The 15,854-nt window shown below is 46.0% G+C and overlaps 2 protein-coding genes across 2 annotated transcripts; one reads left to right on the top strand and one right to left on the bottom strand.

The window, feature by feature from the left end:
• Positions 1-3,151: 3,151 nt before the first annotated feature.
• On the top strand, positions 3,152-10,939 carry cbx1a (chromobox homolog 1a (HP1 beta homolog Drosophila)). The gene is made up of 6 exons (XM_080522547.1): positions 3,152-3,344; positions 5,579-5,714; positions 7,582-7,756; positions 8,334-8,517; positions 8,645-8,739; positions 10,757-10,939. Exons 2-6 carry the CDS (start codon positions 5,636-5,638, stop codon positions 10,917-10,919), a joined length of 696 nt encoding a protein of 231 aa, XP_080378673.1. The 5' UTR covers positions 3,152-3,344; positions 5,579-5,635; the 3' UTR covers positions 10,920-10,939.
• A 3,422-nt stretch (positions 10,940-14,361) lies between these two features.
• Positions 14,362-15,613, bottom strand: LOC308150765 (endoplasmic reticulum membrane sensor NFE2L1-like; the record flags this gene model as incomplete). The annotated part of the gene is made up of 1 exon (XM_080523562.1): positions 14,362-15,613. The coding sequence occupies one exon, from the start codon at positions 15,611-15,613 to the stop codon at positions 14,465-14,467; it is 1,149 nt and encodes a 382-aa protein (XP_080379688.1). The 3' UTR covers positions 14,362-14,464.
• Positions 15,614-15,854: the final 241 nt, after the last annotated feature.

Raw genomic sequence — 15,854 nt, 5'->3', positions numbered from 1 at the left:
CTCTGTCCTGGTTATGCCATGTCTCCTGGTCTGTCCTGGCTATGTCATGTCTCCTGGTCTGTCCTGGCTATACCATGTCTCCTGGTCTGTCCTGGCTATGTCATGTCTCCTGGTCTGTCCTGGCTATACCATGTCTCCTGGTCTGTCCTGGCTATGCCATGTCTCCTGGTCTCTGTCCTGGCTATGCCATGTCTCCTGGTCTCTGTCCTGGCTATGTCATGTCTCCTGGTCTCTGTCCTGGCTATGTCATGTCTCCTGGTCTGTCCTGGCTATGCCATGTCTCCTGGTCTGTCCTGGCTATGTCATGTCTCCTGGTCTCTGTCCTGGCTATGTCATGTCTCCTGGTCTGTCCTGACTATACCATGTCTCCTGGTCTCTGTCCTGGCTATACCATGTCTCCTGGTCTCTGTCCTGGCTATGTCATGTCTCCTGGTCTCTGTCCTGACTATACCATGTCTCCTGATCTCTGTCCTGGCTATGCCATGTCTCCTGGTCTCTGTCCTGACTATGCCATGTCTCCTGGTCTGTCCTGGCTATGTCATGTCTCCTGGTCTGTCCTGGCTATGTCATGTCTCCTGGTCTCTGTCCTGGTTATGTCATGTCTCCTGGTCTCTGTCCTGACTATGTCATGTCTCCTGGTTTCTGGTCTGGCTCTTCATGACTCGAGTCTGGTCTTCAGTCATCTCTGCCACCCAAGTGTGTCATGGATATAGGCCTCATACACCCTCATGGAAAATGAGAATATCTGTTTCTCTACTCTCTACTTCTCTCTATTTCTCTACTAGCACATCTTCAATGAAAAGGAAACGTATGTGCAAAATGAAACACAGGGTTCCTCTGAAGTTCCCTCCAAAGTCACCTCCACCTCCACCTCCACCTCCACCTCCACCTCCTAGTGACTTCTGTTGGGAGTGAAAAATGGGCCTCGTGTTGAAAGGGCTGCTATTGGCTAATGAAGCTGAACGTGTTGTTTGTCCCCATCCCGTCCCCCCTCCCTCCCTCCCCCATCTCCCTCCTCTCCCCACTTACTCATAACTTCTTAAGGCAGCCACTGTGTGTGTGTGTGTACTAATATTTGTGTGTGTGTGCATGCACACATGCTAATGTTTGTGTGTGTGTGCGTGTGTGTGTGTGCGTACATGCTAATATTTGTGTGTGTGTGTGTGTGTGTTTGTGTCAGACGACACGTACATTCCCCAGCCTCAGGAGACATCCAGCGTGATCACACCACTCGTCATTGTGCCCGACCTTCGTTGCTCTACCACACACACACACACACACACACACACACACACACACACACACACACACACACACACACACACACACTCAGATCTATTACCCATCTGCATATACAGGTACACATTACACTGTCCCACCTGTCCAGGTAGGCTGATGACATCATTCATCTACTCCAAACCAATCCTATTGGCTCAATCTGTGGTGTTTGTGATGACATCATTGAGGTGGATGACATCATTTGCCCACTTAAAAGGTACAGGTGGTGGTGTGTGTGTAGAACAGACTAGAAGGGTCAGTGAGGAGTGGAGGGTGGGTGTGTGTGTGTGTGTGTGTGTGTGTGTGTGTGTGTGTGTGTGTGTGTGTGTCAGTGAGGATTATAGGGGTGTGTGTGTGTGTGTGTGTGTGTGTGTGTGTGTATATGTGTGTTTCAGTGAGGAGTGGAGGGGGGTGTGTATGGGTGTGTGTGTGTATGTGTGTCAGTGAAGATTATAGGGGTGTGTGTGTGTGTGTCTGTGAGGAGTGGAGGGGGATGTGCATGGGTGAGTGTGTGTGTGTGTGTGTGTGTGTGTGTGTTTGTGTGTGTGTGTGTGTGTGTGTGTGTGTGTGCATGTGCATACGTGCTAATGTTTGTGTGTGTGTGTGTGTTCCGTTCTAATTTCATTCATTAATTTCACTCAGCTGTTGTCTTTCAAAAGCTTGTCTTAGGGACTAAGATCCTAGGGTCTTCTACCGAGGCATAACGGAGAGCATCCTGACAGGATGGAACACTGCCTGGTACAGGAACTGCACTCAGCACTCCAGTTGAGGGGGGATGGCATCCCCCCTGAAATAAAAATGGTCAAAATCATCCCCCTTCTAAAACTGCCATCCCCCCTGTCCATCCCGTATGTCATTTTATCAATGAAGGTGGTATTATATTATATTACTGGTATTTCAACTGTTAGTTTTGCACATATTGAGTAAAATACTGTGGGCGAGGAGGGGGCACGCACACATGCAATGACATTTTTACCAAGTCACTGACACTGAAGTCACTGATGCTGTAGGGATGCTAAAATTGTCCCCATATTATGATAAAAACCCTGATTTTCTTTTACAACTTGAGTACTGACTGCACTGACCAAGATCTCAAAACACTGCAAAGGGTAGTGTGGACAGCTGAGAGGATCAGCGGACATGAGCTTACCTCCAACCATGATGAATACAAGGACCGGTGTGTCAGAAAGGCCCTCAGGATTATTCGGGACCCCAGCCACCTCAATCAGAAACTGTTTGAGCTATAGCCGTCGGCGAAACGGTCCTGAAGCCTCGGGGCTGAAACCCAGAGCATGACAAACAGTTATTTCCCCCAAGCAATCAGGCTCCTAGAGAAATACACTGGTAAAAAAAATAAAACACTATTACCCTCAATCTAACCCCACGCATATTACAATAATACATATATTATATTACTTCTGGCATTGATTGTATTGTATTTTGCACAGCATTTTTTGCACTGATTAATCCACTGTAGTACAACGGGTACCACTATCACTTTATTACTTTATTTTACTTACTATTATTACTGTACTTTATTAGTGTGATCTGTATCTTGACAACGCACTGTTAATGTTGAGGAACCAAAGCCAAAGAATTGTCCTCTTGTGCACTCGTACATTGGGATGTAATAAAAGCGATTCTGATTTATCTGAACAGGAGACTGGGTTCAGATATTTCGTTTTCACAAAACGTATCACACGTTACAGTCACTATTTTAAAAAACGAAGATTGAGCAAAATATAGAAAGAAAGAAAAATAGATTTTTTTGCGACTTTTGTGCTAAAACTACAACTCCCATAAAGCCAACGCAATGACACGCTCATGTGTTATATGTCCACTGTGTCGCTGTTGGCGGGTAGGCTGTGAGGAAGACGCTGACTGGCTTTTGTCTGTTGCTAAGCTAACGGGAGAAATAGACGATTCCCTTTCAATCATTATTTACAAGTCGATATTGTACTTGCCAAGCCGCCGACTATTAACAGTTGATCTACAAACCCGCTTGCTGTTTTAAAACCGCCTCATTCCCGCGTCAGTAATCATTAAGAGCAATTCCTTTTCTCACGGTAAGTGTCGTTTTTTTAGCTCACCATATTGCTTCGGAAAGGGGCAGCGAGCAAAGTGATGCCGTGTTGAAAATGCAACATTGTATCTAACAGCGTTACAGTGTAACCTTCTACAATGTAACCTTCTACAACGACCATTAAGCCCCCCGTGTGTGTGTGTGTGTGTGTGTGTGTGTGTGTGTGTGTGTGTGTGTGTGTGTGTGTGTGTGATGCACGACGCTCGGGCTGTTTAGGACGCGGCGCGTTTGTGCAGCCTGCGGAATGGTTGCGTTCGGAGTGTTCTATTCTAGAGTGTTCTATCTAGACGAGTTCTATTCTAGACTAGTTCTATTCTAGAGTGTTCTAGGACGAATTATATTCTAGAGTGTTCTATCTAGACGAAAGAGTGTTCTATCTAGACGAGTTCTATTCTAGACGAGTTCTGTTCTAGAGTGTTCTAGACTAGAGTGTTTGTGTCGGAGGAAGATTCCAACTGCGGTGTTTTCGCGCGAGTCGTCGGTGCAGCTCGGTCGCTCGGTCGGTCGGTGCAGCTCGCGCTGCTGTGTGATCCGGGTCAACATGGAGGACTAGACGTTCTGTCTCGAGAGCCACCGGAGCTGCGAGAGACAGAGACAGAGGAGAGAAAAACAAACGTACGTCGACATCCTTTGGGATCAGAGCAGCTCTAATGTGCATCATGATTCACGACACGACAAATTGCGATCATGTTTAAACCACGGTCCCCGAAACGTGTATGTGTAGCCCCCTTTTGTTCGTTTGTAAGCAAAGAACGTAAAACCGATGTTGCACAGGACAACAGCTGCCTTGGTACACTTCTAACACGACTCCGGTGCACATAGACGTGTTACAGTACATAGCTTTGAAAAAATGGGTTTAATTAGGCTAGTTCGGTTCACAACCCATTTATGCACCCAGCAATTCTCCTCCATTTGCACGTGGTTGAAATGCACATTGGAGGATGTTGCTGTTGGTTTTTTATAGTAGTGCGTTCTGGCCACGGTGTGCACATTGTAAACAGTCGACGACCCTCAATATTACCATTAGTTAGATCCTCGCCATTGCCGTCCAATCCGATTAAACCCAATTGTTCAACGCACCTTTCCATGTGTCTCGTTTATTTGCATCTTAGAGATCTAAGCCCAGGCCAGCCAACTTTGTTTACTTTAGATATTTACCTTGTTTGTTTACACAGCAAGGCTAAATACTTTTTTCTCTCTCAAAACTTGTTTGTTATTATTAGATGTGGAAATATCTATCACCAGTTAAAATATGATAGTCTTTTGGGTCAGTATTGTGTAACCTGCTTCCCCAGTGGGAAGTGGGGGGGGCGGGGCAGGTCAGGCTTTCTGGGTAGTATGTCCTTCAGGCCCCGGCCGACCCCGCCCCCCTCCCCAAGCTATGAATAGGAGGATAACTAGTAGAAAATCGGAGGACCGGCTCATTGCATGCCTGTTTGTGTGATACCATTCCTCATTCCATTCCATTCCATGCTTTGCAAAGAGCACATCCTCCGATTTCTACCGTCACTAGCCTCTACCCCCTGGCCTGGACAACACCTAACCACCACGTGTATTGTTTATTGCGTTCTCCTGTACCCCTCCGGGTGTTTGTGTATTCAGTAGTGAAACTCCAGTAGGGAACCATCACAGTTGGCTTGACAGCATCTGGCATCACTGTGTCTAGGAACCTGCTTTTACCCAACCTCTCTTTCAGCTGACTCGTGTTCCATAGACCCACGCTGAGGTTTCTTCCTTCGTTGTAGTTTAGGGCTCTTTTTTTAGTTATTTGAGGGGGGGGGCTCCCTCAATTCACAGTACACAAGTCATTGTTCAAGCCACGTCCTCTAAAAGGTGATCACCCATGTCGCGGATGTGCCGTTTCCCTGTTGCATTATGGTTACTTTTAGTCATCATGATGTGTTAAGTCACGGCTGTTGTGAGTTCAGGTCTCAATGCTGCATACCAGGCTGAGTTAGCAAACCAGCAGCTACCAGCTGCTAGACGCTTACGAATTGCTCCGTAGACTTCAACACTGACCGCAAATTAGCCCAGCTGTAGTGGTATGTGTACTAGTATGTAGTAGTATTGACCAGTGACTAGTGACTGTGTACTATGTGTTTGTGCAATTGTCTCCTCCAGCCTTCTGTGATTTCTCCCAGGTGCCAGTTTTGATTAAATTCCTGAACCCCCCCCCCTCTTCCTCACCCGTTCCTCCCCCCCTCTCACCCTGTTTAGCCCGGGTGACGTTCGTACGTTGAGCGGGAACCGGTGTGTTCCTCGTCCAGCCTGACTATGAGTGACTCTGCCGCCACTGAAGCCCCTACTAGCGAAGCCCCCGTTGTTACGGCTACTGCTGCGGTGGCAGTTACAGGTGTTTTACTTGACTTGACTTCTACTAATATCCTCAACTGTGATCTGTGATCTATTGTTTCTGTCTCATGAATGTTGTTGTTGTTGTTGTTGTTGTTTTGGGGGTGGTGGCCATCTTAAAAAAAAAAAAAAAAAATCTTAGTTAATGGTGTTTCCATTGACTGGTGTTGTCAGTTTGAAAAAGAGAAGAGGGGTGGTAATGTACTATTTTTTGTGACTTGTTTGTTTTGATCTTTGTCTTTTTCTCCATTCTGATATTCATCAGAATGGAGGAATCAAATCAAATGTCGACTACAGTCTTCTGAGGTCAATCTAGCTGTTGGCTTTGGGGGGGGAACTATTGTGTTTTTAGAGGTCTCTGATTCACTGAGATCTGTCTCTTGAGCTCTCTGTGGTTTGACTGCAAAGGTAGTGTGCTCTTCACATCCTTTATTCATGAGTCTAGTCCCCTGAAATAGTCTGGACACACTCAGTTCCCTCTGACTGTGAAGTTTAACTTTGTAAAAAACAAAGGTTGAAAGGAGAGGAGAACCCTGTCAGAATAGTCATCCATGTCTGTGTCATGTGACTAGATCACAATTAGTTGCCTGTGTCATGTGACTAGGTCAGAATAGTTGCCTGTGTCATGTGACTAGGTCAGAATAGTTGCCTGTGTCATGTGACTAGGTCAGAATAGTCGTCTGTCATGTGACTAGGTCACAATAGTCGTCTGTCATGTGACTAGGTCACTATAGTCGTCTGTCATGTGACTAGGTCACAATAGTCGTCTGTGTCATGTAACTAGCTCACAATAGTCGTCTGTGTCATGTGACTAGGTCACAATAGTTGTCTCATGTGACTAGGTCAGAATAGTCATCTGTCATGTGACACGGTTAGAATAGTCGTCTGTGTCATGTGACTAGGTCATTATAGTCGTCTGTCATGTGACAGTCAGAATAGCCATCAACATCTCATGTGATTCTGTTTGGCCAAAGTAGTCGTGCGCATATACCATTAAAGGTAGGTGACCTCCCCGTGCAGCAGCATCCATAGGAGTGTGTTCTGTCATCTCCAGGTCTGCTCTGACAGTGGAAGAACAATGCTGCCTGACCCGAGCAGGCCACCGACTAAAATGCTTCTTCGTTTTTCTATTGAACATTTAGGGCCGGTTTCACAGACAAGGCTTAAGCCTAATCCTAGACTAAAAAACATCTTCAATGGAGATTTTACATTGAAAGTGTGATTTAGTCCAGGACTAGGCTTAAGCCTTGTCTCTGAAACCGGCCCATAGTTATTTACTCCAGGACTTGGCTTAAGCTGTGTACTGGAAACCGGCCCCAAGTGAGCTAACTTTAAAGTAGGAGTGGGCTATAAATGGGTCATTTTTTGTTTTGCATAGGTTTTCTTTTTTTTGCTATTCCATTTGCCCTATCTCGACATGAAATGAAAAAAAAATCGGCTTCAGGTCCAAGAAAACAGTGTGCAGGGCACAAATCCAAAATGACCGCCGTTTTCCTGGAAAATCTCATTTGTAGGTCTTTTTACTTGGTTGTAAAGTAAAATGTACCCTTTTTACCTCAATTCTGAATCATGCCCGTAGACCTAATATTTATTGGTAAATTCTAGAAAAAACAGCTAGACAACAGGTTACATGTGACATATGCTAATTAAGGTGAACAAATAGGTGAATTTGGTCAAAAAACATTAACTCAACATCTGAATGTCATTTTTCAGGCCGAAATGTTGTCATTTCATGTTGAGATAGGGCAAATAGAATACAAAAAAACTGAGACCTAATAAAAATAACTGGATAGCTCACTCCTATTTAAAGCTTTGAACCAGAGTAACACTGTCCCGTCCCCCCCCCCGCTTACTCCTGCTCTCCCCAGAGCCCCCCAAAGAAGAGGTCAAGCTGGTGCCCACTGCGGGGAAGAAGCAGAACAAGAAGAAGGTGGAGGAGGTGGCAGAGGAGGAGGAGGAAGAGTATGTGGTGGAGAAGGTTCTAGACCGCAGGGTGGTCAAGGGTCGGGTGGAGTTCCTGCTCAAGTGGAAAGGCTTCTCAGAGTGAGTACTGACATGAAGTGTGGGGACATGAGGAAGTGACCAAAAAAAGGAAGTTCTAAAAAATCAACCCCTGATAATGACTACAGTTTGTGGTTACCCACAGAAATAAGTCTTGAAGGAACCTATTTGCACAGGACTAGTATTATCTGGGGACCTCTAGTAATTTGTAATAATTACGGAGGTCGTCTGTGATCTTAATCCCGTGCGAATCTGCCATATCCGTAATTTGTAAAGAAAAAATTCCACCTCAAATTACCCTGTGAGAATAGGGCTTAGGTCTGTGAATGTCTGTTTGTCTGTGATTGTGTCTGTGTCTATGACTGTCTCTACAGCTTCTCTACTGTAAATAAAATATATTTTAAAAATGGTATATACCGTATATATAAAATAAAATCCTAATTCTTAGGATACATTTTTCTTGCGATGACTGTGGTGGATAGATGATTCGCTTACTTAGATATAGAACGTATTGGTTTTAAGTCGCTTTGGATAAAGGTGTCTGCTAAATGCCAAAAATGTAAATTATTCTGGCTCTGTCTGATTGTGACTGTCTGTCTGTCTGTCTGTCTGTGTGTAGCGATGACAACACGTGGGAGCCGCAGGACAACCTGGACTGCCCGGACCTCATCGCCGAGTACATGCAGAACCACAAGCCCACCGAGAGCGACAACAAGAAAGAGACCGCGGGAGGGAAGAGGAAGACGACGGACCCTGAGGAGGCGGGAGGAGAGGAGAGCCGGCCCAAGAAGAGGAAAGACGAGGTGAGGGAGGAGACCGCTTCTTGGTTTCATTGTATTTGATTGTATTTGATTGTATAATTATGCGCTTAAACTCGTACGTTTCCTCCCAGCGACCAAGCCCCTCTCTTCTCTCTGTCGTCTCCCTCAGGCAGAGAAACCGCGGGGCTTCGCCAGAGGCCTTAATCCGGAACGCATCATAGGAGCCACAGACTCCAGCGGAGAGCTCATGTTCCTCATGAAATGGTAAGTGATTCTGTTCTAGACCACCTCTGTGTTCTCGTCTTCTCGACTCTTTTGACTTCTGGACCCCTCTGTCTTCTTATTTTTTCGATTAATCGGATACAAAAAAAGCGGGGGGAAAAGATTTATTTTGCAAATTTTATTTTATGTTTTCTAAATCAGCCAGGCCTATACATATACATGTGCAAAATGAACAAGTATTAATAAAAAATAATAAATAATATAAATAAAAAAGGCTTTGCTACATCAAATAGGTTTAACAACAGGCCATGGACTATGGCGGTAGATTGTTTCAATAAAGTAGTTGAACTCTAGCTCAATACATGCATTGTTTTAGGTAATAACTTTGCTTAATGTAAAGGTCAGTAACCCAAAGTGCAATATAGGCTACAGACAAGACACTAATGTTTTTATATAACAGATATGCTCCAATGCAATGCGTCCTCTCACTCCATACAATAGGCTAGGCGACAGTCAGTGCCTCACTCTAACTCACGGGTAGCTTGGTAGGCTACCACTAGCTAGCCTTTAGCTTATCACCTCTGCTCTACCACTGACGTTAGCCAGCTAGCTAATACACTTGTCATGCAATATTGAATTCATGAATGCGAGCAAACACTCACTGGCTATCGCATCGCATTACATTACAGTCATTTAGCTGACGCTTCGCCAGAACTCACACTAACGCATTTGCATGGAGAGCAGGAGACCATGGAAGGGCTGAGCCCAGCAGGACTTGTATAATAAAACAATAGGAAGTCAGCTGTAACCTCCTCTATAGAAACATAGTTACTGCTCTGGTTCTCAGCACAGCTACGCAGACTACAGCTGGACGTGCAGCGTAGTGAAAGTCAGCTAGCGGCAGCAGCGAGCTAACCCTGCTAGCTAACTCACTAGCATGTCCTGACAGCAGACAGCAGACAGCTTCACTCTCAAGGCTTTTGAGTAGCATGATTTAAATGTAGCCGCCGCGCCGGTGTAGGTACCGGATTTTCCCACTTTTCCGGTTCCGGTCATAGGTTCTGCCCTTTCCGGCCATATGATTCGCTATGATTCACGATGCCTACACCGGCCGCAAGACAGCGTGGCGTGCGTCAACAGGAAGTAGGTTTGTTATGGAAACAAAACCCGAAAAGAAAAAAAAACGACGAATCGATAATGGCATTCGTCGCCAACGAATTTCATTATCGATTTTTAGCGATTTCATCTATTCGTTGTTGCAGGCCTAGCGGTTATACCGTAAACCAGGGTTTTTGAAAATAGCAACGGTATTTGTCATAAAACCATCATAAATTCCTATATATAATAAACGCCTTAGAGTGTTTGTCCACCACCTCTATCTGTGTGGTTGAAGATGCTATGAAAGTGATGACAGAACTTTTTGTAAACAATGTAATCTGTCAAATAAATAACCTGTCAAAAAAGACATCTGTCATATGACAGTTTCTCAGAACCGCCCCTAAGACAAAAAAGAAGAAGAAAAAAAAGCAACTACTGCAATTTGGAAACATCTTGTCAAATCTTGACATGGCTGTGTGTAAGATTTGCATGAAGAAGGTGACAGCTAAAGTGGAGCGACCAGAATCAGAGATGTCTGTAGATAGATATATATATATATATATATATATATATATATATATCTATATATGTGTGCGCCTCTGTGTGTGTGTGTGTATGCGTGTATCAGAATCAGAAGACTTTATTGCCATGACATGTAAACATGTTAGGAATTTGGTTTGGGACAGTGGAGCACGGTTTACAGCAGGACAGGTGCAAGACAGGACAAGACAGGACAAGACAGTGCAAACCAACATCATAGTGCAAGAGTCATAGATAATATAAATATAAGAAGTGCAAAGATCAAGTGTTCATGTCCAGACAGTCCAAAGCTCTCTGGGTGGGGGTGGAGGAAGGGTAGATAGATAGGGAGGTATGCGTGTGTGTGTGTGTGTGTCTCTGTGTGCGTGCGTGTTGCTTCCTGGACAACTTTAACCATCTCCCCTCCTCCCCCCCCTAACAGGAAGAACTCTGACGAGGCGGACCTGGTCCCGGCCAAGGAGGCCAACATCAAGTGTCCCCAGGTGGTCATCTCCTTCTACGAGGAACGGCTGACGTGGCACTCCTACCCCACAGAGGAGGAGGAGAAGAAAGACGACAGCGCAGACAAGGAGGACAAGAACTAGAAAAGTGGAAGGAGGGGAGTGGGTCGTCCGCGGGTGGGCGGAGGGGGAGGGGTTGGGGGGAGGGGTGTGGCTTCTTTCATTACCTCCTGTCTTCTTTACTGCAAACTTGGACTTTTGCAAGGAGTTGTGTGGGTGGTGGGGTGGGGTGGTCTGGTTGTCAGGGAGGGGGGTGGGTTGTGGGGGGGACAGGACGGACGGACGGACGGACGGACGGACGGACGGACGGACGGACGGACGGACGGACGGACATCACCGAATACGCTTGTCTCATCAGATCCTTCCTAAGTACTTGTTCGGCATTGCTAGATTTGCGTGGGGCTGTGTGACAGAGTGGAGGGAATGGCGGTGGTAGAATGTCATCTTAAAAGGCCATGAGGGATACCTGTGATAAAACATCATCAGCCATCAGGGAATGAGGTCGCGGGATAAACGGGCGCTGACCTTTGCCTGCTACCCTTTGGTTGTTTACACGGATGTGTTGCACCTTTAAAAACAACATTGACTTGTAAAACATACCTGTGACTTACTGCCAGCAGAAAGGGATGATGGGTAATGATGGGCCACGTACGACGGAGGTGGAACGCACAGTGGAGGCCCATGGGTTTTTGTTTTGACTAATCTATTAGATTATTACTTTGATCTGTCGTGTATTTTTTGTACTTAATAAATAGTAAAATTCCGACTTTTAAAGATAAATGTGAATATCTACAATCATTTTTTTTTCTTCCCCTTTGTTTATTTTTTCATCATGCACCAGGCTCAATCATGTCATGTTTCCGGCTAACATCCACAGGGGGGGAGAAATAAGTTTTTTTTAAAATATATCAGTCTTTCGGGGGGGTAGGGTGATCTTCAGGTCTTCAAAGACGGACTCCGTAGATCTGACTTCATTTCACGCTACACAGTATTCATTTGACGTTTATTGGTTCTTAGTAAAGTGTTACATTGACTCAAAATTGATTGAGCTGTTACATCAAGCAGACCAGTATTGAGCAGTTCAGCTCCAGAGCCGGTTCTTCTCAATAGATGTGGGAAAACTACAGATCCCATTTGTTTTTAAACAGGTATAACTAACAAAGCTTGATTCATTAAGGCTTTTAGGCTGCGGTCCGATTCTCTACTGGCAACGTGAACACTCTTTCCCTCACCTGGGCATGTGTGAAGTATTAGAAAGCTTAAGCATAAACTGGGTGAGAAAGTTACACTTCAAGCTGACAGCTAGAGCATCAGACCACAGCCCTTGTTGATAACCGGAACACATGTCCTCATCATGGCTCATTTTAACATGAGACTCATGTTAAAAATGAAATCCAACTCTGTGATGAACCTTTTCTAAAAAAATCAATAAGAAAAAAGGACATGATCTTAAGATTTCTAAGAACTGTTTAATGTTAGTTTAGTGGCTCATACATGTAACCCTTTCTTTAGTTTTTGCCTTTTTTTTCTCTCGTCTCTAGAAGATAGTTCTACCTTCTTGTTGTTGCATGTCTCTCGGTTTATGGCGTCACGGTTTTCCAGGGGTTACTTTTAATTGTTTGATGTTTTTGGACAATAAATATTTTTTTTTGTTAACATATGGTCGAATTGTGTCATTTATTTTGTCGTATGGAAGTGTTGGAGTTGTCTGTACTATCGGTTTTTAGTATGCTTACCGTTATGAGGTAGAGGATTTTTCTCTATTCTAAGGTGGCTAGAACAGGCTCACACACACACACACACTCCCCGCAAGAAGCGCCTGATTTACATTGACTCACAACCTAATCACTTTTATTGATCTATCAACTGACTCTGAGCTCGATGTCATCAGTTAAGACTTTCCCTCAGCCTTGCTTAATGCTTACACGTTGTAGAATACACCATGTACAAGTCACGTACACCACGACTGGGACTCTCAAAGGCAAACACATGGAAAATAAGCGTTTTATTTATCCAAAAGGTAAACGCAAGTATTCAAAAACATTAGAACACCTCATAAAATAATAATAAAAAAAAAAAAATCAAACTTGAATTAAACATAAATCCCAGTGTATCTCTTCTTTACATCATGTGTCTGTTATGAAGTTATAATAAGGCTTTCAATACATTCACACATAACATACAAATGAGTCCACATAGTAACTCAGAAGTTATTGATGATGCACCTGTTCTATTACACGATATTCATTTTGGATGGAATCCTAACTCGATCGGTGCATGTAAATGAAATCATCAAGCACATTTCCCGTTGACATGAATGCCAGATTTACGTAGGGAGTTAGAACTACCCCCTGTAACATTGCCTGATAATACATATGTAACCCAGGCAGTTTCACCTGGCTATTACCTGATCGTCATTGTATACGCTGTATAACGTATTGTCGTCATGTCCAGTAGTCATATGTGACAGCAGCTGGTGAAATCGCTAACTACTAACTACCTAGTTAGTGTACAATAGTGGGGATTACTCACCGAATACATTGCATTGCAATGTTTTGGCTTGACTAGCGAGTGTGTCATTGATTTTCAACAACGCTGAAATTTGTTTACATTTTTCAGAATAAAAGTCTGAACATTTGATTGGCTGCCGTCACATCCTGAGGCCTACAGACAGCAGTGTGGAGAACTAAGGCTTTGCTGAAGGCACTAGGCAACACCTCCACTTCCGGACAACCTTAGTGTAGGCCTACCTGTGTGTTGCTGAGCCTTTAGCTTAGCTGACTAACACAGTCTTTGATGGCACAGACGAGCCGAGTTTTGAACAAATCCAGGAGTTCATATCAGAATACTGCAATGTGCCAGCTCTGCTCAAAGGGCTAGATCTCGCAGGCCTCTTTTAGCTAACAACCAACATCTAAGCCTCCCTACTGGTCACCTGACCGTGGCCACCTGACCTTAGTTCAGGGGTCAACATCTCTCTCTCTCTCTCTCTCTCTCTCTCTCTCTCTCTCTCTCTCTCTCTCTCTCTCTCTCTCTCTCTCTCTCTCTCTCTCTCTCTCTCTTCTCAGCCTTCTCTCTAGCCCTGTTCCCACAGAGATAACGGTCAAATGCCTGAAATTATTTCCCAGTATTTCCTGTCCGACCCCTGCTTACCCAGGCTCTGATTTACCTGGGTCACCCTGTTCACACACATCAGTGCAATGCAGGTACAATTGGAAGGGTGGAATTCCATTGCAACCACAAATGAGCATACCTGCATTTCACTCTTGGTCTGCCACAGGTAAAAGATTTAACGGTATGCCCTAACCCCCAGGTCAGTTTACACAGATAACAGTACCAGTAAATTACTGTGAAAAGTGGGCTTCTGACAGTAATTTCAGTCCCTTTTTCCAACACATCACAAACACACATCTCTTGTACGGCCTGATTAGTGTCTCTAGTCTTTGACGTTGAAGACCCTGAGATCTGAGAACGTGAAGGAGATACTTCAGGAAGAGCAGTTGTACCATGTTCACCTCCAGTCCCCTTCAGAAGAGAAGTTATTGAACTGTCAAACCATTAATCTGATCAATCAAGTCACTGGTTAATTAATCCAACTGATCGATCAACATCCCTACGATCGCGTCTTTTCACTTCTTTTTATCCCTCTGTTTCTTGCCGGGCCTGCGGCTGTGCGGTCCGCTAGCTGCCCCGTCGTGGCGTGACGCCAGCACCACCTCCCCGTCGCTGCCGTACTGAAGCGTGTAGTCGCTCTCGGCCAACGGCCTTCCTTCCTCGTCCCGCAGGCGGGAAAACACTTCCTGGTACAGCCCGCTGAGCCTCTGCTTCATCTCTCGGACCGAGCGCAGAGTCTCCACCTTCTCCTTGAGCAGCCGCGCCCGGCGACGCCTCAGCCCTTCCACGCCGTCCTCCAGCCCCAGCAGGACGTCCAGCTTCCGGCGCCGGCAGTTCTGGGCGGCCATCTTGTTCTTGCCGCGCCGGCGGATGTCCCGCACCAGGTTGAGCTGGGCGTCGGAGAGGTGGTGTTTGGTCAGCAGCTGGTTGAAGTCGTCCACGGGGAGGTTGACGATGACCTCGTTGGAGAGGGGGATCTTCATGGCGCGCGCGCGCCGTTCGTCGCGACCCCACATCAGCTTGCTTTCCTCGTCGGCGTAGGGTTTGCTGAAGCGTGACGAACCGTGGGACTTGGGGGCTTTCCCCTTGTGGGACGAGGTGGAGGTGGAGGTGGGGCCGGGGGTGGGGTCGGGGGTGGACCAGGGATGGTTGTAGGTGTGGTCGTGGTTGATTTGCTCCAGCCATGGGAGGTGGTTGAAGCGTTGAGGCTCCTGGTAGCTCATGGAACACATCTTGCTGACCTCGGTGGGGTAACCGCCCCCCACCGCCCCCTCCTCCTCCTCCTCCTTCACCACTACCTCCATGTCCAAGCTGTACCCCCCTACAGCCGCCGCCTCCTCCTCCTCCTCCTCCTCCTCCTCCTCCTCAGAGAACAGGCTGGAACCAGAGTCAGAGGAAGAGGAGGAAGAAGAGGAGGAGGAGGAAGAGGAGTAGGAGGCCTCAGAGCCGGTGGGGGAGGCAGGACTGTGGCTGAAGTCCAGGGAGAGGCCAGAGTCGGAGTCCAGCTCCTCTTCCAACCTGGAGGTCTGGGCGGGGCTGAAACCCTCCTCCAACGCCAGGCTCAGCAGGCTGATCTCACCCAACATGGCGTGGTCCAGGAGGGAGGCCAGGCCGCTGGGTAAGGCAGGTTCCTCCGGGAAGACAGTTGACTGAACAGACGCCATGTCGCCATTGTTGCCAGCTGAGGTGGCTGTGAATTAGAATAGAACAGAAGGACAGGGGAAGATCAACATTCGAGAAAAGAAACAAGAATAATAGCACTTAATTCGTTTATTTGTTACTAAAGAAATTGTCCTAAGATCTCTCTCTAACCCCCCCCCCCCCCCGCGCGCCTCAGTCCCCCAGAGAACAAACATCAAACATACCATGTGTATGGAAGCTCATGTCCGGAGGGCACGGGGAGTG

Source organism: Nansenia antarctica (genome assembly GCF_963989245.1).
Source record: "Nansenia antarctica genome assembly, chromosome: 2".
NCBI classification, from domain to species: domain Eukaryota; kingdom Metazoa; phylum Chordata; class Actinopteri; order Argentiniformes; family Microstomatidae; genus Nansenia; species Nansenia antarctica.
Note: the sequence above shows the minus strand (reverse complement) of the source record. Positions and strands in the feature narration are given on the sequence as shown.

What these genes read in the sequence shown, in the direction of transcription:
- cbx1a (XM_080522547.1), top strand. Translation starts at nt 5,636, where the DNA reads ATGAGTGACTCTGCCGCCACTGAAGCCCCTACTAGCGAAGCCCCCGTT. An exon ending in TGCTGCGGTGGCAGTTACAG is followed by an intron (nt 5,715 to 7,581) that starts GTGTTTTACTTG and finishes TGCTCTCCCCAG; the next exon opens with AGCCCCCCAAAGAAGAGGTC. An exon ending in AAGTGGAAAGGCTTCTCAGA is followed by an intron (nt 7,757 to 8,333) that starts GTGAGTACTGAC and finishes GTCTGTGTGTAG; the next exon opens with CGATGACAACACGTGGGAGC.